This window comes from Monodelphis domestica, chromosome 1 (genome assembly GCF_027887165.1).
Source record: "Monodelphis domestica isolate mMonDom1 chromosome 1, mMonDom1.pri, whole genome shotgun sequence".
NCBI lineage: Eukaryota > Metazoa > Chordata > Mammalia > Didelphimorphia > Didelphidae > Monodelphis > Monodelphis domestica.
Window position 1 is genome coordinate 701537139 of NC_077227.1, and position 23230 is coordinate 701560368.

The following is a 23230-nucleotide window of genomic DNA, read 5'->3' on the forward strand; positions in this document are numbered from 1 at the left end:
AAGAGGTAGGTAATGTTTTTTTTAAATGGTATGAGTTTTAATATTAGGCCATGTATCCATTTTGAATTTATTGGCATAAGATGTTGGTATAGGCATAATTTCTGCCAGACTGCTTTCCAGTTTTCCCAGTATTTTTTATCAAATAGGCAGTTCTCTCCTTAAATTTTCTTTATCAAATAATGAGTTATTGAGCTTTATTGTTTCTGATCCTTCCATGTGTATTCTATTGATCTCTATTTTTAAACTAATATAATATGGTTTTGATGATTTTTGGATGTCTGGAAATGCCTTTCCTGCTTTATTCCTACCTTTTGTCATAATTTCTTTTGATATTCTATATTTTATGTTTCTCTAAAGAATATTTCTCAAAAGAATTTTATTATTATTTTATTCAGTTATGTAAAGTAGCCCTTTGAGAGTTTGATTGGCATGTTAAAACTGTAAATTAACTTTGATAGTATTATAATTTTTATTATATTGACAAGGCCCAGCCATAATCAATGAATATCCCTCTAGCTAAGTTGCTCTTTATTTCTTTAAGGAGTATTTTTTTAATTGAATGCATGTAGGTATTCTGTGTGCTCTGATACAGCAATCTGCAAATATTTTATGAATTTTGTGGTTATTTTGAATGTTATTTCCCTTTATATTACCACCTCGGGCTGTTGTTGTTAAATAGAAATGCTGATTTTTTAAGTCTAAACTTTCCTGAATCTACTGTCTCAATTAGCATTGCAGATTCCCTAGAATTTTCTAAGTAAACCACTGCATTATTAGCAAACAGATAGTTTGTATCTTTTCCCCCCTACAGAGTATTCAGCTTTAAATTGCACTAAGACTTCTGCATTTATGTCTTTATTTTCTTCTTTTAGTCTTATGGCTATTGCTAATATTTCTAAAACAAAAACAAACTAATACTGTATAGATAAAGCATCCTTGCTTTATTCTTATATTTACTGGAAAAGTTTCTAGTGTATTCCCATTGCATATATTATCTTCTGGTTTTAGACATATGCCTTTCATACTATCAAAACAGTTAATCTATGTAATTTTTTTTTAGGGTTTTTAGTATAATTGTATTTTGTTAAATATTTTTTCTACATCTATTGAGATAATCATATGGCTTTGGATATTTCTGAAAACAAACTGCTGGAGAAGGACCTCTTAATAATAAGAACTGCAAGGAAAACTGTGAAGCACTTCATCAGAAATTAGGTTTGGACCAATGCCATGTGAAACAATAAGTTCTTTTTTAAAAAAAATTTAAGCCTTATCTTCCATCTTAGAATCTATACTACATATTGGTTCCAAGACAGAAGAGTAGCAAGGGCTAGACAATGTATGTTAAGTGTAAGGCAAGTGCCTAGGGTCACAAAGCTAGGAAGTGTCTGAGACTGGATTTAAACCCAGGATCTCTTGTCTCTAGGCCTGGCTCTCAATCCACTGAGCCACCTAGCTGCCCCCACAACAAATTCTTTTTTATTTATTTTTTAATTTTTTAATTTTTTGGTGTTTGATTTGAAAATTTTTATTTAATTAATTAATTTAGAATATTTTTCCATGATTACATGATTCATGTTCTTTCCCTCCCGTCCTCCCACCCCTTCTTGTAGCCAACAAGCAATTCCACTGGGTTTTTACACTCACAAAAAATTCTTAAAATGAATATTTGTCCCAAATTTAAGAGGTATATCATAAAATAGAGGAAAATGGAATAGGTACCTTTAACAACTTGTGTTATAGAGGAAAACTCAATCCAAAAAAGGATGAGGGAATCACAAAAGATAAAATAATTTTAATTATAAGATGAATGATAAAAGATAATTAGAAAATTTGAAAAGTGCTAGAATAATAATAGTTCACTTTTATATTGCCCTTTAATATGAAGCATTTTCCTCATAGTAAACCTTTGAAGAAGTCAGTGACTCAGTCAATATGCATTTATTGCTTATTATGTACTAAGCATTGAGAACACAAAGAGAAAAGCTGAGAGAGTCTCTGATCTCAAAAAAAATCACTAAACAGATCCATTGGACTAAAAAGATTTTGCCTTAACAAAATCAATGCATATAAAATAAGAGAAACTGTTGGATATGGAAATCTATCAAATATCTCATATAAAAGTCTGATTCCAAAATATAAGAAACTGATGAAAATATATACTGTCAAATAGATCTATTATACTCTAAGACAGATAACTGATTGAGGCTGATCGATATTTTCACCAAGAAATCTTCAAACTATCAACAAGTATTAAAAAATGCTCCAAATAACTAATGAGAAATATGAATCAAAAGTAACTGGTTTTACCTTGCAACAAAAAGAGGAAAGTAGATAAAAGATGGAAACTTTTAGCCAATGTTGGAGTGGTTTTAGGAAGGCAGAAACACTAATATATAATGGTCCATCTTCGTCCTGGACAAGAGGTGAGAATATATACTGGCTTTCTCTCAGTGAAAGAAGAGGGGGAGGTGGGTGCAGGGGAAAGAGAAGAGGCATATCTATGGGTTTGAAATGTTGCATGTGCTCTCAGGTGGTGTCTCCAAGATGATTGTTTTTGTTTAATAGTATTTCTTTGTTACAGTGGAGAGTTTACTGTGAAGATTGAGAAATGATTACATTATTAAAAATGAATCAAAAAACTTTTTAAAAATCCCTTATGAATGCAAACTTTTAATCTATGAAAATCCCTTTCATATTGTTCCACTACTCAAGTCTCAGATCCATACAGCTGAGTTTGTTTTATCTGGGATATCATTTTTCACACTTACCTGAGAAGTGGCACATCTTCTCAAGATTTCTTTTGTTGCCCCTGGTGGTGGGACAATTTTGTTAAATAGTCCTGTTCTCAGTCGTGGTGTAGGTACTAACAAAGTTTTTCTGCCCTTTTATAGGAAAAAGCAGATTACAAATAGAAATGAGCTCCTTATTTCTTCAAACCACATTAGATAGAAAACCAGCCATTTTCTATACATTATTCTGTGCATGACCAAGATACCCCCTTCTTTAAGTAACCAATAAACAAAATAAGTACAGTAATTACTTTGGGTTTTATTTAGTTGAAACATTTACAGGATAATCCATGATATAATATGCCATATCATATCACTTGCATAGATTTAATGTCTTACATGCTGAGTATTAATTTCTTAAAAGAAAACACAGTACTTACTATTCAATCACATACAATTACCCATAAAGATTTTGGATAAGCTTAACTGCAGTCACAATATTTCTGTGCTTCCTATGCTCATTTATGTTTATGAGTAGTCTTTGGTACTGTGTAGCTATGGTATTACTTTAATTAGAAAGCTTTGTACAATAAGAATAATGGCTCACCATCCTAACTAACTGCTAATATCTGCGCTAATAATGAATACTTATCAATGTTTGTGAGTCATTACTTGTTGTGTTTATTAATAGCTCACAATCTCCAAATCTGGCCAGTTTACCATTCTGCTTCAGTTATCTGAATGCCCAGAAAGGTCCTCTGTCCAAAAGCTCTCTGTTGGCCTCTCATGGATATCTAAAATTGTACCATTAGAAATTTGATTTGCTGGGATTAAGGTTCACTTCTTATTAAATACAAATATCTTTGAAAAATCTATTCATTTGACTCAGAGTGCAGAATGAGAGATATAATCTTTGAAAATGGCTAGTGTGGGGATTTATTTTACTTCACTATGTATATTTGTTATAAGGGTTTTCTTTTTCTTTTTTTACAGTGAAGTGGAGGTGGGAGGAAGTAGAAGGGGAAGGAAAATAGTTTTTTTATTAATTGAAAAAATAAAGGAAATAAAGGTTGAGCCATAAAAATAAATGGCTGTCATTGATAACTAGGGTAGAGTGATTTTTCTAGGGTGTTGTCATAGAGAGTAGAAACCACAGTCCTAAATCACTTTAGTCTTCTTCCAACCTGTACTTTTGTGGTGGGAACCCATTCCTGTTGTAATTTTTTGGACTGCCTTCTGCAAAGCTGCAGCATTCATCCCTAAATGTTTTATCACAGGAAAAATAATTTCTCCTATGCCATTAACTAAGCCATTATCAATTGTTTAAAGCTTGGGATAAATCAATTCTTCAGTTCTTTTCTAACCTAAGAGATAGTTCAGAGGTGCAGCACTGCTTAGGATAAGAAGGATTAGGAAAGGTGCTCATGAGGTGAGCAAGGGGTCAAGAAAAGAGAGGTGGAAGTACCCAAAGACAGCTCATCAATTTGAAAATTCTGCCTAAATCCTTTTTCTCTGTTATAGTTCGATTCCAATTTCTCCATTTCATAGGAGATGAAATTGAAACACAAAGAGGTGAAGAGACTTGCTCAGGTCACATGACAAGTACATGTCTGGGGCAGGATTTACTCTTGGGTCTTCTGGACTTACAGAGCAGACCAAGAACCTGGGCATGCAGAGATTGGAGAAGATTTCACAGAACATGAGAGCTGCCTTAAAGTACATAAAGAGAGACTGCAGAAGTCTTTCATCAGACTCGCTCTGTTTGGCTTCCAAAGGTGGTAGGAGAAGCAGTGAGTGAAAGATTTGAAGAGGAACATTTTCCCCAAGGAAAAGGAAAACTTCCTAACCACAAGAACTGCCCAAGAGCATCATGTCCGGCTGACTGAGGAAGTGGCTGATTCTCCATCAATAGGGACCTCAACCTGCTGGGGCTGTCATAGAATGTAATCCATAGACACAGGCTAGATTAAATGACTTTTCAGAATCCTTCTGGCTGCAAAAACTTATAATTCCAGTAGTCTGAAAACTTATAAGATATGCTGCATGGGAAGGAGAACCATCTTCATATTCAAGAAGTCATAAGTTTATTAACTGCTTAGAAAATTTACTGACCAAGATAACTTGGCAAAGTCCCCAGTTTAGGGAAAGCACAATTACCTGTAGGACCATTAGTCGAACTCCTTCCAGTGGTTTATCAGGATCCACTTTAACTTCTTGCATTCTGGAGTAGGCATCTAGCTCTCTGATATTTTGGCAGGCCTCGTAAGACCCCTATACAAGTAAAAGAGATATACTATAATCTTACTTACATCGAGTGCAAGGAAGCGAGCATTTTTCTGGGGAGCATCAGGATTTACTTTAACAGTCCTGGACATTTTAAATTCCTGTAAATGCAGCAGCTTTTCAGCAGCATGAGAAGAACCCTGGTTTTAAAAGATAATAGCATATTACTCAAGGGCCTTGGAGACTTAAGGCTAAATAAGGAAAAATGTATAACAACCCTCTATTGTGACATGTAGAAATTGAGACTTCTATTTCCCCAAACTCATAAGTACAAATCGTAGGGCCATCTTGGGCTCAATCTTGAGTTTTCCATAGGTAGCTAGTAGACTCCTTGTCTGTGTAGTAGCCCCTTTTCTATCATTCTCATGTAGTTTTGGCTTAAAATTGGTTTAAAAATTGGGGGCTTAAAATTTGGAGTGCTTGACTAAGAAACTAAGAAACATTCTTTCTTTATGAAGAATTATATATTCACTAAGCATAGTTACTTGGAATGGTATCATCTCATAGGGTGGTTCTGAGGCTCAAATGAAATAATAGGTGTAAAGTATTTTGTGCATATGTAAATCTCTGTATAAATGCTTGTTATTATTATTATTATTATTATTATTGAATTTAGATTCAGAAGATTTGGTTTCCGGAAGCACTTTGGTACAGTTGCTAGAAGGCAAGTTTTGGTGCCAGGAGGATTTGGTTTCAAAAGTCCAGCCTCCACTACTATCCACTTAAAATCTTCAGGGCAGAGAGATGGAAGGATTTATTATGGGCCTATTATGTGCCAGGCACTATGTTAAGCCCTTTACAAATGTTAACTCATTTCATGCTCACAACAACCCTAGGGGGTAGGCTCTATTATTTCTCTTATTCTACACTTGAGAACACTGAGGTTGATGGAACTGTAGTGACTTGCCCAAGATGACAGAACTAAGAAGTGTCTGAGTCTGAATAAGGTCTACCTGATCCCAGGTCAAACACTCTAGACACTGAGGACTGCTTATAAGACTCTAAGTTACCCCACTGAGTTCCTATTCTTTATCAGTGGAAGGGATGTTCATAGTTAGAGTTCATCATGATGCTGAAATCATTCACACAAAACCCAACAATAAAAACAATAAATACTCATTTTTATAGAACTGTTAGAAAATAAGGTATTCTTCAGAGAGGAGCAGTAGAGAAGGAACAGGTGTTAGAGACAAAGGACCCCAGTTCAAAAACCTCATATAGACTTTACTTAGTGCCTCTGTGAGCTCAGGCTATGAAAGTTCCTCAGCCTATATGTATCTCTGTGTTCACCTCACTAATAAGACAGAGATGGATGAAATGATTGTTAATGTCCTTTCTGGTTCTAAACTGAATGGCTTTAAATTAATCTGCAGAGTCACAGAATCTCACTCCTTTAAATATCGAGGGCTTTTTAAATGTATTTTTGGTAGAATCTTTCTAATCATTGTTTTTATTTCTTTTAAATATTTTCATTGACATTTTCTTTTTCTCATATCATCCGTTTTCCCAAGAATTTCTCCTCTTTCCCTCTACAAGAGATAGTCTATAAAACACTGTTTTTTAGAGAGAAAAAAAAATCAACAGAACTGATCATCCAAATAACCACAAAATGCATAAAATATTTAGGGATCAACATACCAAAGCACACAAAAGACTTCTTTAGATTCAATTACAAAGTGCCCCCTTAAAGAAAAAAGAACAGTGTAAATTGCTAGAGGAATCTCAGTGCTCATAGCTAGGCCATATCAATATGATAAAAATACTATCAAAATTAATCTATGCTTTTAAAGCAATACTAATCAAATCACCAAAGGGATTCTTTATAGAACTTTCTAAATGTAGCAACAATTTATTTGGAGGAACCAAAGATTAAAGTATTAAGGGAAATTATGAAAAGAAGTAGAGATAAAAGGGAAATAGTACTTCCAGATCTCAACCTGTACTACAAAACCATATTTTATTGGTTCTAGAACTTTTGTTTCTCCAAATAAATTACTATTAAATTGGCATGACATAGCCATAAGCAGTGACTATTCCTCTAGTGATTTAAATTGTTCTTTTTTCCTAATATTTTATGCATTTTACAGTGATTTGGAAGGAAATTTTCCTTTCTATTAATACTTTATGTGTTTTGTCATTATCAAGAAATACAGTTGATTTTTAAGGATTTATGATGTATCCTGCAACTTTGTTGAAACTATTGTCTCATTTAGTGCCTCTGCAGTTGCCCTGGATTTTCCAAGTAAATCATCCTATCATCAGTGAATAGGGACAGTTTTATTTCTTCTTTACCTAACTTTATGCCTTTAATTTCTTTTTCTTATCTTACCGCTATTGCTAAAGATTCCAGACCCAAATAAAATAACAATAGGGATAGGAGGCAATCTTGCTTCACACTATTTAATGGAAACGGGTCTTATATATCCCCATTGCAAAAGATGCTTACTTTTGGTTTTAGATAGATGCTTTTTATGATATTTGGGGGGGGGGACTCTTTCTATGCCTATAAAAACTTTATAGTTTTTAGCATAAAAAGAGGCATGTAATTTTGGATGCTCTGGTTTTCTCTCCCTATCTTCATTATCTATCCCACCTACTGATTCATGACCTCTGGAATTACCTGGTCTTTCTCTTTTCTCTATAGTCTTCATGCAATCAAACTTTTAGAGGTACCTATTCTAGACTCTCCCATTTAGGAAGTTTCTGCCACAATCCTATGGACTTGAACCTGTGGACTCCCCTTTTCCATTGATTTCCCTCTCAGAAAAATGCCAATTACTGAAGGTGTCAGAGAGGTCACTGAACTCTTGGGAGCCTGTTTTCTCATCACAACCCTGATTTTGCAGTTCACCACTGTATCTGCCTTCCTCTGGTTACCTTGCTACTCCCATTTGCTTCAAAATCTTCATGGGGAGGCTCCATATTGCCCCACCCCCTTCCCAGGATTTTGGCCTCAGGGTACATCCAGCTCTGCAAGTTCAACTCTGTTGAGCTTAATCTTATCAAGCCTTCAGAGGTCAGGGAAGCTCAAGCTCCAACACCCCTCCTCTAAAGACTGCTCTGAGTGCCTTGCTAAGCTCCAAGGGTGAAGGTTGACAGAAATGCCCAAACCCACAGATCCAGAACATAATGAGAAGAGCAAGAGTGCAGACAACTACAGGGGGGAAAGAAGGGGCAAATATGAGCAAACAACAGAAAAAGAAAAAAGAAATAACATCAACAGCTTCTATCCATGCAATGAACAAACAGAAAATGTAACAGAGGAGGATCAAGGAATACCAAGCAAAAACACAGAAACTCCAGCAAATTGGACACAGGCTTTGGAAGAACTCAAAATACAATTCAAAACACAATTAAGAGAGGCTGAAGACAACTGGGAAAAGAACTTAAAAAAGTAAGATAAGTCATCTGGAAACAGAAAATAGTGTCTTGAAAGCCAAAATTAATCAGCTTGAAAATGAGGCAAAGGAGATAAAAGATGAAGCACAGAAAATGAAAGATGAGGCAAAGAAGATGAAAGATGACCTCCAAAAAAAATCAGACCATAAGGAGAAAGATGACCAAACAGCCAGGGATGAAATTCAGTCTTTAAAAACCTGAATATAACAATTAGAAGCAAGCAACTTCACAAGGCAGCAGGAAATTATAAAACAAAATAAAAAGCATGAAAAATTTGAGAAAAATATGAAATACCTCATTCACAAAACAGAAGTTTTAGAAAATTGTTCCAGGAGAGACAATTTAAGAATCATTGGTCTACCGGAAGACCATGACAAAAGAAAAAGCCTGGACATCATCCTACAGGAAATTATCCAAGAAAACTGCCTCAACATTCTAGAACAAGAGGGAAAAGTGGAGATTGAAAGAATCCACAGATCACCTCCTGTACTTAATTCCCAACTGACAACACCCAGGAATGTTATAGCCAAATTCAAGAACTAGGAAAAAATATTACAAGCTGCTAAAAAGTCATCATTCAGATACCATGGAAGTACATTGAGGGTAACACAGGATCTGGCTGCATCTACACTGAAGGACCAAAAGGCATGGAATATAATATTCCGGAAAGCAAGGGAACTAGGTCTACAACCAAGAATCAACTACTCAGCAAAACTGACTATATTCTTACAGGGGAAAGTATGGTCATTTAATAAAATAGGAGAATTCCAAGCATTTGTAAAAAAAAAAAAAGGCCAGAACTGAACCGAAAAATTTGATGCCCAAACACAGAACCCAAGAGAATCATCAAAAGGTAATTACAAAAGGAGGAAAAATGAAAAAGAAAAACAAAACAAAACAAAACCACCTTTTTTAAGGGGCCCAGTAAGTTAAAATGATATGTATCCCTATAAGAAAAGAGGATATTAGTGCCTCCTAAAAATTATTATCACCTGGGTAGCTAGAAGAATTATAATTAGAGGGAACAGTGACAAACTGCATAGGATGAAATGAGAAGACATAAATATGTATAGAGATATATGTATGAATAAATATATATGTGTGTGTATATATATATATATACAATACACTGGAAGGGTAAAGAGGTTGGAGATAGGAAAACTAAATTCTTATGTGCATTGATATTGACTCAAAGAGAAGAACAATCAAATATATTGGAGCCGAGAATTGATTTGAGCCCTATAGGGAAGTAGAAGGGTAACAAAAGGACTGGTGGGGAGGGAAGCAATACAAAGGAGGGAAAGTGTGGGGGGGGTAGTTTAAAAAGACTAAAGAAAATAAGAGGGGAATAAGAAGGAGGGTAGAAAGGGAACTAAAATAAAGGTGGGAATTAGGGGGGCCAATTAAAAACAAAACACTGATGTAGAAGGAAATAGTGAAAGAAGAAAGGGCAGGACTAGGAGTGAAAATCAAAATGCTGGGAAATACACAGCTGGTAATCATAACTCTGAATGTGTATGGAATGAACTCACCCATAAAATGCAAGTGAATAGCAGAGTGGATTAGAAACCAAAACCCTACCATATGCTGTCTACAAGAAACACACATGAGGAAGGTAGACACACATAGGGTAAAAGTAAGTGTATGGAGCCAAATCTATTGGGTATCAACTGATAAAAAGAAGGCAGAAGTCGCAATCATGATATCTGACAAAGCCAAAGTAAAAACAGATCTAGTCAAAACAGAAAGGGAAGTTAATTACATACTGATAAAAGGCAGTATAGACAATAAAGAAATATCAGTACTCAACATGTATGCACTAAATGGCATACCAGCCAAATTTCTAAAGGAGAAGCTAGTGGAATTCAAGGATGAAATAGATAGAAAAACTATACTAGCGGGAGACCTGAACCTTCCTCTATCTGAACTAGATAAATCAAACCAAAAGATAAATAAGAAAGAGGTAAGAGAAGTGAATGAAATCTTAGAAAAACTAGAGTTAGTAGACATGTGGAGAAAAATAAATAGGGACAAAAAGGAAAACACCTTCTTTTCGGCAACACATTGTACATTCACAAGCATTGTCCATGTACTAGGGCATAAAAACATTGCAAACAAGTGCAAAAGAGCAGAAATACTAAATACAACCTTCTCAGACCACAATGCAATGAAATTAATAATTGGTAAGGGTACATGAAGAGGCAAATCAAAAATTAATTGGAAATTAAACAATATGATTCTCCAAAATGGGTTAAAGAACAAATCATAGAAACAATAATTTCATTGAAGAAAATGACAATAAGACATCCTTTCAAAATCTATGGAATGCAGCCAAAGAAGTACTCAGGAAGAAATTTATATCCTTGAGTTCATATATTAACAAATTAGAGAGGGCAGAGGTCAATTAACTGGGCAGACAAATTAAAAAGCTAGAAATTGAACAAATTACAAATCCTCAGATGAAGACTAAATTAGAAATCCTAAAAAACAAAGGAGAAATTAATAAAATTGAAAGTCAAAGAACTATTGATTTAATAAATAAGACCAGAAGCTGGTACTTTGAAAAAACAAATAAAATGGCCAAAGTACTGGTCAATTTAATTTAAAAAAGGAAAGAAGAAAATCAAATTGACAGTATCCAAAATGAAAAGGGAGACCTCACCTCTAATGAGGAGGAAATTAAGGCAAACAGTAAAAATTATTATGCCCAATTACATGGCAATAAATATGGCAATCCAGGTGATATGGATGAATATTTTAAAAAAATATAAATTGCCTAGATTAACAGAAGAAGAAATAGAATACCTAAACAGCCCCATATCAGAAAAAGAAATTGAATAAGCCATCAAAGAACTCCCTAAGAAAAAATCCCCAGGACCAGATGGATTCACAAATGAATTCTATCAAACATTCAAAGAACAAATAATCCTAACATTATGCAAACTATTTGACAGAATAAGCAAAGAAGGAGTTCTACCAAATTCCTTTTATGACACAAATATGGTACTGATCCCAAAGCCAGGCAGGTCAAAAACAGAGAAAGAAAACTATAGACCAATCTCCTTAATGAATATATAGATGCAAAAATCTTAAATAGGATACTAGCAAAAAGACTCCAGCAAGTGATCGTGAAGGTTATCCACTATGACCAGATAGGATTCATACCAGGAATGTAAGGATGGTTCAATATTAGGAAAACCATCCACATAATTGATCATATTAACAAGCAAACCAACAAAAATCACATGATTATCTCAATAGACGCAGAAAAAGCCTTTGATAAAATACAACACTCATTCCTACCGAAAACACTAGAAAGCATAGGAATAGAAGGGCCTTTCCTAAAACATAATAAACTGTATATATCTAAAACCATCAGCAAACATCATCTGCAATGGGGATAAACTAGAAGCCTTCCCAATAAGATCAGGAGTGAAATAAGGATGCCCATTATCACCTCTATTATTTAACATTGTATTAGAAATACTAGCAGTAGCAATTAGAGAAGAAAAAGAAATTGAAGTTATTAAAATAGGCAATGAGGAGACCAAGCTATCACTCTGCAGATGATATGATGGTCTACTTAAAAGAATCCTAGAGAATCAACTAAAAAGCTAGTAGAAATCATCAACAACTTTAGCAAAGTTGCAGGATACAAAATAAACCTACATAAGTCATCAGCATTTCTATATATTTCCAACACATCTCAGCAACAAGAATTAGAAAGAGAAATTCCATTTAAAATCACCCTAGTAGAAATCTATCTGCCGAGACAAACACAGGAACTATATGAACACAACTACAAAATGCTCTCCACACAATTAAAACTAGATCTAAACAATTGGAAAAACATCGATTGCTCATGGATGGAATGAGCTAACATAATAAAAATGACAATCCTACCCAAATTAATTTACTTATTTAGTGCCATACCCATTGAACTACCATAAAACTTTTTTTACTGAATTAGAAAAAAACCATAACAAAGTTCATTTGGAAGAACAAAAGATCAAGGATATCCAGGGAAATCATGAAAACAAATGCAAAGGAAGTGGTCTTGCAGTCCCAGATCTCAAACTATACTATAAAGCGGTGGTCATCAAAACAATTTAGTACTGGCTAAGAGACGGAAAGGAGGATTAATGGAATAAACCTCAGTGACCTGAGCAAGACAGTCTATGATAAGGCCAAAGATCCTAGCTTTTGGGACCAAAATCCACTATTTGATAAAAACTGCTGGGAAAATTGGAAGACAGTATGGGAGAGATTAGGTTTCGATCAACACCTTATACCCTACACCAAGATAAACTCAGAATGGGTGAATGACTTGAATATAAAAAAGGAAACTATAAGCAAATTAGGCGAACACAGAATAGTATACTAGTCAGATCTTTGGGAAAGGAAAGATTTTAAAACCAAGCGAGACTTAGAAAAAATCACAAAATGCAAAATAAATAATTTTGATTAAATCAAATTAAAAAGATTTTGTGCAAATAAAATCAATGCAACCAAAATCAGAAGGGAAGCAACTAATTGGGAAACAATCCTCATAACAAAAACCTCTGACAAAGGTCTAATTACTCAAATTTGTAAAGAGCTAAATCAATTGTACAAAAAATCAAGCCATTCTCCAATTGATATATGGGCAAGGGACATGAATAGGCAATTTTCAGTTAAAGAAATCAAAATTATTAATAAGCACATGAAAAAGTGTTTTAAATCTCTTATAATCAGAGAGATAAAAATCAAAACAACTCTGAGGTATCATCTCACACCTAGCAGATTGGCTAACATGACAGCAAAGGAAAGTAATGAATGTTGGAGGGGATGTGGCAAAATTGGGACATTAATGCATTGCTGGTGGAGTTGTGAATTGATCCAACCATTCTGGAGGGCAATTTGAAACTATGCCCAAAGGGTGCTAAAAGACTGTCTTCTGGAGGGCAATTTGAAACTATGCCCAAAGGGTGCTAAAAGACTGTCTGCCCTTTGATCCAGCCATAGCACTGCTGGGTTTGTACCTCAAAGAGATAATAAGGAAAAATACATGTACAAGAGTATTCATAGCTGCACTCTTTGTGGTGGCAAAAAATTGGAAAATGAGGGAATGCCCTTCAATTGGGGAATGACTGAACAAATTGTGGTACATGTTGGTGATGGAATACTATTGTGCTCAAAGAAATAATGAACTGGAGTTATTCCATGTGAACTGGAACAACCTCCAGGAATTGATGCAGAGTGAAAGAAGCAGAACCAGGAGAACATTGTGCACAGAGACTGATATACTGTGCTACCACTGAATGTAATGGACTTCTCCATTGGTGGCAATACAGTGATCCTGAACAACCTAGAGGGATCTGTGAGAAGGAACACTATCCACATTCAGAGGAAAAACTGTGGGAATAGAAACACCGAAGAAAACCAACTGCTTGATCACATGAGTCGAAGGGGATATGATTGAGGATATAGACTCTAAATCAGCGGTTCTCAACCTCCCAATTTGTAGCAATGAGAATATATAATGCATATCAGGTATTTACATTCCGAATCAGAACTGTAGCAAAATTACAGTTTTGAAGTAGCCACCAAAATAATATTTTGGTTTGGGGTCACTGCAACATGAGGAACTGTACTGCGGGGTCACGGCATTAGAAAGGTTGAGAACCACTGCTTTAAATGAACATCCTAGTGCAAACATCAACAACATGGAAATAGGTTCTGATCAAGGACACATGTAATACCCAGTGGAATTGTGCTGTTGGCTACAGGAAGGGTTGGGGTAGGGGAGGGAGGGAAAGAATATGATTCTTGTAACCAAGAAATAATGTTCTAAATTGACTAAATAATTTTTTAAAAATGAACTAGAGAAGGAAAAAAATAAAGGTTTCATGCAGAAAAAAAAATCTTCATGGGTCTATACTCTCCCATTCTCCTAGGCACCAGTTTCCTTTAAGTCCCAATCTCCCCTTCTCAGGGAAGGATGAGTGGAGGATTCAAAACAAAATTGCCCAGGTCAATGAAGTAGGTCCTGAATCTCCCTTGACAGACCCTAGGTAAATTCATCACTCTCACCACTAAAGCAAGATCTCTTACCTTTCCCCTACTTTTTAATCCTTCCCCTCTTCTCTTCACCCATTTTTCTGTATGTTGTTCTATTTATGAGACTACTTGAATTACATTCTCTCCTCATTGACAGCCCTTGATTTAATCCTAGTGCATCACACATTCCTTTCTCAATCCCCCCCCAATTTTTTTAACCCTTATCTTCAGTATTAGAATCAATACTATGTATTGGTTCCAAGGCAGAAGAGCAATAGGGGCTAGGCAATGGGGGATAACTGACATGCTCAGGGTCATATAGCTAGGAAGTATCTGAGGCCAGATTTGAACCTAAGACCTCCTGACTCTAGGCCCACCTCTCACTCTCTCACTGAGTCACATAACTGTCCTACACCACCACTTTCCGTACCTTCCAATGTAGTCTCACAAAACAAAAACAAACAACAAAAACATACAATGATTCACTTGTAGGCAGAGGTATCCAGGTTTTATCCATAATGTTCATCTCTTCACTGTTACCTCCATCAGGCTTCTGCTTTCACCTGTCTCCTGGTCTAATTAAGAAAAAAGTTTCTTTTTGGTCTCTTGTCACTCCATTTATTCAATCCTCCTGCATTTCCATTGTGTTGGGTGTTTCAAAAGCATATTTTCTCTTCAGTTTTGGTTTTCTTTCTAAAAATACTTCAAATACCTCTTTCTTACTGAATATCCTTTGTTCACTGATAGGTAAGCTCATTTGCAGGGTAAATCACCCCAAACTGCATCCTGAGCCTCACTGCTCTTTGAAACACATTATTCCATTCCCTCCTACATTTTATGGTGGGTGAAGAACAGTCTAGTTATTTGAATTCTCTTTCCTTTGTATTTTAAGGCTTTTCTCCTGATAGCTTGAAGAACTTATTTTTTAATTGAACTAACCATTATGTGTCCTGGGCTTTGTATCGTTGGCTTTTTTTTTTCCTTCTGTAAGTGTGAACTCTTCCATTTGGTTATTTCATTTTCTATGTAGAGAAGTTCTGGGCAGTTGTCTTATGGTTTAAGGATTTTTTATTCCGCTACACTCTTCTGGGAGACCCACAGTTGTCTCTATATAGCCTGCCTTTGAGATCAGTATGTTTTGTTTACAGAGTAAAAAAATGTAATTGATTTTTTGCTTCTCTTCTTCTAAATTGTCCTTCCCTTCTGCATTCCAAGGTATTTCTCTCTTTTATTTATTTGGTGAGACTTACCATCAGATTTGTTTTTCTATTCTGTTCATTTTTTCTTGCTGTGCACACCAATCATTCTGCCCTCCTAATTTCGCTTCTCTTTTAAACTACTGAGTGACAGCATCCTGTGGTTCCAGGTTCTCCTCACATTCCAAAAGGTTTTCTGTCTCATGGGGTACTGGATCATTTTCTTTTATTTTGCAGACTTGGCTGAACTTGTCTACTAGCTCTGGTGCCTTCTTTTGATAATGTTTTCCCTATCGATTTAACTGCTTATGTTCAAAGTCTTTGAGTTTTTGTCTTTCAGAGATCTTTGATGATTTCAGTCACCCACCTTCACCCCAACTGGTTTTCTGATTCCCTCCTCTCTCATGATGATTTCTCAAAGTGTCTCGATCTCTTCCCATGGTGGACAGTTCACCAGCCTAGATCTCTGCCACAAGTAACTTTTAGATGGTCCAGCTGGTGCTGTACTCTTTTCCTCAGGCTTAGTCAAGTGCTCCATGAGGCACACGTGTACACACACACACACACACCACCCTACCCCATGCACACAGAGTCCTGCCATGGTGATCTCTCCCGCTCCTTCTATTCCTCAGTTCTCTGGCTCAGTACTGGCAGTACAGTTCCCAAAGGTGTGGCCCTTGGCAGGTTATTGCTCTCAAAGGGTTGAAGCCATGTCAGTCAAATAGTTTCAGATCTTTGAATCATTTAAGTATGGGTCTGTCATGAGCAAATATGGATAACTCTATTGTCATCCCAGAGTATATATAGACTGCATATGACAGCTATTTCCTTTTTAGAGGATTCTACTTTTTTTCTGGATTTGTAGCTGTGTTACGGATGATCATAGCAGAAATCTAGTTTCAGATAAGTAGGGCATCAGATAAGTAAGTTAATTTTACTATCTTAACCCTAAAATATAAAACCCTTTTGGTAATGCTACATTAATGGGACACCTTGTGTTTTAGATGTTTCTTAAAAGAGGCTCTTAGGAGAGTGGCAAAGATCTAATAGAGAAGAGGCAGAAAAAAAGAGCTTTTAAAAAGGAAAATAGCATAGTCGGGCATAGTGGTATAAGCCTGTAATCTTAGCTACAAGGAAGGCTGAAGCTGTCAGGTCTCTTGGGGGTTCTTAGCTGTAGTAGGCTCTGCTGATCAAATGTCAGCACCAAATCTGGCATGTATGGAATGAGGCCCTGGCAGTGGGGGCACCAGGCTACCTATGTAGGGATGAACCAACCCAGGCTAGAAATGGAGAAAGTTAAAAATCCTGTGCAATAAGCAATGGGATTGGGCTCATGAGTAGTAGTGAGATGGGGGAACCTAACCTTTAATCTGAAGGAAAAAAATGACCTTAATAATTTGGCAATATTTTTCTGTATTTTATTTTAAAGACTTAACTCAGCTTTCAAAGTGGGTTCAGTTTTTAGATCACTACCAATTTTGGGCAGTCAACTCTCTTTTCATGGGGATTATAGTAGTAGTAAAACAAATCAGTAATCTTTTGCAACTGGCCCAGAAAGTTACTTAGTCCAGAGAGTGGGTGGTTTTATCCTAGACTGCTTGTTTTAGCATAACTTGTGCAAAACAAACTTAATATTTGAGCTTCTAGCAAAAACAACAAAACAAAAACCTCATTCTAACAGGCAAAAACCACATTCTCCCTCCTCTTGGCTCATGACACAAAAAGGCATCAGCCTGGTCACAGAGAATGATTACTCTTCCTCTGAAAACAAGTAAACTGAAGGGTTTGAGTTAAGATTCTTCCTTTTTTCCTTAAAACAAACTTTTCCTACTCTTCTGTTTAGTACTAATAAATTACCAAACTGGATCAGGTTAAAAACCTTCTTTTCTCACAGCATTACAACAATAATAAACAATAAACATTTATTATTCAAATACTATATTCTCCCCCATGAGGCCAGTATGGCAAAGTGAAAAGAGGTCTGGGCTTAGAATTAGAAGAGCTGGGTTCAAATCCTCCCTCAGACATTCACCAGCTCTGTGTAATTATGAGCAAATCATTTAGCCTTTAGGGGCCTTAGTGAACTCATCTGTAAAATGCAAATGATTACACAGTTCCTTCCCCACAGTACTATCTGAAGTAAGAACTTTGTAAGAAAGACCCAACACACTGTTGTTGTTGTTGTTTTGGTCTTCCCTGATACTTTTATTTTAAAAGATATTTATAAGGCCCAGAATAATAAATTCAGCAATAATGTCAATTCAACAAATATTTATTGGGCTCATACCATGTGCAAGTCACTTTGTTCAGGAACACTGGTGAGTAATGTGACTTTCTCTGCCCTTGAGGGGCTTACAATTTAGTAATTAAGGTCAGGCAAATCACACTTGGCTTTTCAAAGGAGTTACTGGCTGGGTTTTATCCTAACAGGACATTTTCCTGTGAATTTCCTAAGTAAGGCCAACTTTGTGAAAATGGCATTGTTAACAATAACATGCTTCTAGCCAGGATAAACATTTTATTTGGTATCAAACAGTAAGCAGTAGTTTTAGTAGCACCTTATATTCAGGGCTCACCCATTTATGCTCCTAGATGTAAAATGATTAGTCACTGCAAATGAAAGTTAGGAAACATGATGAGAGATGTCAACAAACATAAATGCTCTAAAGCCATATGGTTTTAATTTTACATTGCTACCAACTATTCACTGAATTCTAATCTACCATGAAGAGATACAGTAACAGGATTACTAATGTTATTCATTTAGAAATAAATTGTTTTTGTTTTCAATATTCTAGGAAGGCTTAACTACCTTGAAATTAGGAATCCTATGATGGACAGGTCTTGGAAAATCAGCTATATTTTGTGCTTCCATATAATCCCAAATCTTTTCACGAATTTCCTGTTTGGAGATACCTAAAATATTAAAGAAAGAGGTTTGAATTAACAGTCAAATAAATAATTAGAAGGTTCATGGTATCTAGTGGTCAGACCATCACATAAACTAAAATCAATGAGCTGTCTACATTCAATTGCATATCAGCCTACATTTGAAGCATTCCAAACATATTTCAGGGGATCCATACAACTGAATGGAAAAATATATCATATTTTTATTTTTACTAATCTCTAACTAAAATTCAGAATTTCATTCAACTATGATTTTTTAAAAATTCCATTATTCTGAGGAGTCTATTGGATTTACCAGACTACCAAAGGGGATCATGATCTGGCCTACACAAAAGGCATCACCCATTCTTTTTTTCCCCATATGGATTATTAAGGTGAACTCTTTTGAAGGGTTGTGAAATTCATATAGGAAGTTTTACAGTATTTGGGAGAAAAAAAATAATAAACAATATAAGAAAGACTATGGAAGATCTTATACAGGAAATACTCCTTTCATTTGGATTATGCACTAGATTTTCTATCAAATTACTATATCTGGCCTCTAAGATTTTGGGCCCCAACGAACATATGTGAAGAAGTGTAAATGACAGTAAAAGAGAGGAAGAAGATTGGCTAGAACATCTGTTTTTTTACACAGAGGAAATCCATGTTGGAAGTGGTACAATTTATAGTATTATGTGATTAATTCTTTAGATATCTGAAAAAGGAGAAAATACTGAAAAATGAAGAAACAGTATGGGTAGTGCTAACTACCAAAAATTGGGGGCAGCTGGGTGGCTCAGTGGATTGAGAGCCAGGCCTAGAGACGGAAGGTCCTAAGTTCAAATCTGGTCTCAGACACTTCCCAGCTGTGTGACCTTGGTCAAGTCACTTAACACCCATTGCCTAGCCCTTATTGCTCTTCTGCCTTGGAGTCAATACACCATATTGACAGAAGGTAAGGGTTTAAAAAACAACAACAAACTGTTGAACAAGAGGATGATTGTATGGAAATGATACAGAATCATTATAATTATTCTTATGAATATTACTCATGTATTAAAGGCAACATTTTTGGTGCATATTTACTCCTGTTTTGTGTGTCACAGAACATTAAAGGTTGGAAGTACAGAGAAAAGAAGTCACACAGGTAATAAGTAGCACAGCCAGGGAAACTCTGGTCCCATCAATCTTGGTTCAGTACTTTTTTCTTCAATACCACAAAACTCTTTCTTGGCAGAGAAAGAACTACCAGTTTCATCTCTCTTGTATATATGAAGGGACTGTGGATGATCACAGAAAATGCAAAAGAGATATTCTAGAACTTTTACGGCTTCATTTAACATTTTTGCACCAAATACGCACAGTGAGATAGGTATGATCTGTACCTTTTAGTTTTGTGTTTAGCTGTGCAGATGTGGCTTGTTGTAGAATATCTTTTGCAAAAGCCTGTTTGTTCCTATTTCTTTCTCCTATTCCTATCAAGGAAACCTTCAATAGAGTAGGTCATTTTTCATAGAGATAAGAAAGTAATTATTGATGTTCCTTTGATTTGCCATTTGGGGGCAGTAATAACACATGATTTTTTTTCCAGCATTGTGCCATATTTTTCCTTCTTAGATACTATGAAAAATTAATCTCATAATACCCTTGAAAATATGTTACAGCACAGAGGTTTCTTTCCTCTGTGTATTCTTGGTCTAGTCAAACTACTTACTCCATCTTCCTCCTTTTAGGACCATTTCTACTGGGCCCAGAGATAGTAAGAATCCAAAAGCAGTGGTTCTATTGTCAGTGATGAGGAAAATTTTTTTACTGAAATCCTGAAAAATATATTCTATTTTTTATCTGGTTTTTGCTTTTTCCAGATTAATCTTAAAAATCCTTAGGAATTTCTGACTTAGTCAAAGTTTTCTATAAACTCATTTCCTCCCATACTAATTTCCATTATTTTATGAGGCAATACTGATTTTCATTTTCCATATTCCTTTTCTGCAAGATTTAGGAAAGGGATTTAAATTCCAAACTATTAATTGCTTGCAACACCTTTCTACTCTTAAGAAAGGCAAATGTGTGATGGCTGAGATGATTTCTAGGCTCTCTTGATCTCTTTGTTGTGGAAATTTCTCTTATCAGTTAAACTTTCCCTAGCAAAAATTTAAAATCTGCATCAATATTTTTTCAGTCAATAATAGCTCATTTTGTTATGTTGGTGCTGTTATCTTAATATTAATGATAACAATGATTATATAAGATTTCAAAGTTTACAAAGCAATATATATGTTATCTCATATGATACTCAAAACAACTTTGTGAGGCAGGTAATACAAGTAATAGTATCATTATTTTACAGAGGAGGAAACTGAGTTTTAGAGAAGTTTAAATGGCCTGCCTGAGGATTGGAGGGGAAATTTATACCCAGATATTTCCTGTCTTCAATCCTACATTTTTTCTGCTAGCTTATATTATTTTTGCAAAACAGGAGTTTAAAGTCATACCTATAAAATAATTTTCAAATAAAAATCTTTTAGATGAAAAATTAAAATTATCCATTTCATTAATTTATCAACAATTCTAGTGGTTAATTGTATATTAGTATTAATCATTAATTTTTTTAATGGTCCTAGGCATTACAATGCAAGTCATTGAGGAAAATTCTAAGTTTACATAAGGCTTGATATCTACCCTCTTGTAGTTTATAGAAGAGTATGGGGATAAAAACACAAATGAAGATAAATATTTTGAAAAGTGAAATCAAAAGGTGTGAAGAAAAGAGGCATGTTAGGCCTGAAGGGGTGTCTTATCAGCAGGGTAAAAGGGTCAGAAGTGGAAGCAGGTCAGAGCTATCAGGCACAAAAAGGAAGAGAACTGATAGATTCAGTTTTTTTTGGACATAAATTATTGCCTTGAATATAAATGAACAACTTTTATATTTCCAGATTGAATAGAGGGCTGGGCCTGGAGGCAGAAAGACCTGTGTTCAAATATGACCTTGAATGCTTATTAGTTTAGCTGTGTGACTATGGACAAGTCACTTAACTGCTGCATACCTGTTTTACCCACAGTTTTGAGGATGGAATGATGTAACTTTTGTAAAGAACTTGGCACATAGCAGATATTTAATTTTTAAAAATAATTTTAAAAAACCAACAAAGATTATTTCATTTAATTTTACTTAAAAAGTAGGTTACTGGCAATGTATAAAGTCATAGGATCTGAATTCAATTCCTAAGCGCTACTTTACTGTTTGTGTGACTTTGGGTAAGTTACTCAACAACCCTGAGCTTCAGCTTCCTTATCTGTAAAATTCACATACAGAAGCCCACAACAGCACAGTCTAAATTAGATGAAAATGTAATTGACACATTTAATAGTGAAACGGGGCCAGAGCAAGGCGGCGGGGATGAAGGGGTTTGAGGAGAAAAGGTGTGTCCATATAGCCCGCTGCCATTCCCTGCGCTGTGACCTTGGGCAAATCACTCAACCTCTGCCTCAGTTTCCCCATCCGTAAAATATGGATAATAAGAGCACCTCCCTCCTACCGTCCTTGTCAGGGTCAGAAAAAGTGTTCGTAAAGCGCTTTGCAAACATTAAGGCGCTATTTACGGGTTCTTGTTAATAATAATAATTATTAGACAGAGGATGTGCCCCACTCCAGGCCATCCGCCGTTCCGGGAAGACACGACAGCTCACGTCGCATTCCCGGGCGCCCTCACTACACACTCGTCCCCCACCTCTCGCCCATCCACAGCCCGCAGGCGCCATACCCGCTCCCAGCCGCAAGGCCGGCTCCATAGCTGTCCCGTCAGCGGCGCGACGGCTAAGGAAGGGCGGGGCTCTCGGCCCGGCGCGCGCTTGATGACGCCACAAGCCTCGGCGATCCTTTAATGCACAGTTTCAGAGAAGGGCGGAGTGAAAAGGATAGGCAGCTCTGTACAGAAGCCCATAAAGGACAGAAAGAATCGAAGGGCACGTCTGCTGAATAGCATCCTGCTCGTGCGTGCCCCCTTTTGGTCGGGTCTTACTGAAAGGGAAGAAAGGAAAGGCGATCCCGGGTAGAGGGCGATAAAAGAATATCTACATAGAATATTAGGTTAAGCTTTAAGATTGATAGACAAACAGACGAACAGACGAACAGACGGACGGACGGACGGACGGACGGACGGACAGACAGACAGACAGACAGACAGACAGACAGACAGACAGACAGACAGACAGATAGATAGATAGATAGATAGATAGATAGATAGATAGATAGATAGATAACAGACACCCTGGCAAAGGCAAACAGGCAGATAAATACATAGAGTCATAGGTGATAAATACATAGATGTATAAATAGATGTGTACATACATAGATATATACATACATAGGTATATAAACAGATACATACATATATAGATAAGATAACGATTAATATATAGAGATATATAAATAGATATTACAAATCTAAAAACAGAGGGATATGTAGATAGATGCATTTATAGATAGATTCATATATGATGGATGTATAATATATAAATACACACAAAGAGATATAGACAGCTAGATAGACAGGTAGACAGATTGTAAATGAGATTGGATAGATGACAGAGATTAAAAAGAAGTTAGAGAATTAAATAGAAGTTAGATGGTTAAACTAGATAGATAGATGGATTACCTAGGTAAATAGGTAAATATATAGCCAGATC

At 35.8% G+C, this 23230-nt stretch overlaps 1 protein-coding gene across 4 annotated transcripts in view; it reads right to left on the reverse strand.

Annotated features, from left to right (window-relative positions):
• MTHFSD (methenyltetrahydrofolate synthetase domain containing) overlaps positions 1-22419 on the reverse strand; it is a 70800-nt gene extending 48381 nt beyond the window's left edge. The window contains exons 1-5 of one of the 4 annotated variants that reach the window (XM_016427846.2): positions 22306-22419; positions 18462-18565; positions 5090-5155; positions 4890-5003; positions 2772-2885 (exon numbers count right to left, since the gene is read on the reverse strand). In XM_016427846.2, the coding sequence (XP_016283332.1) occupies positions 2772-2885; positions 4890-5003; positions 5090-5155; positions 18462-18565; positions 22306-22333 (426 nt within the window). In that variant the 5' untranslated portion in view covers positions 22334-22419. Of the gene's footprint in view, positions 1-2771; positions 2886-4889; positions 5004-5041; positions 5156-18461; positions 18566-22305 lie in introns of all 4 variants that reach the window. The other 3 variants (XM_016427847.2, XM_007477262.2, XM_007477263.2) reach the window with 3 other exon arrangements.
• Positions 22420-23230: the final 811 nt, after the last annotated feature.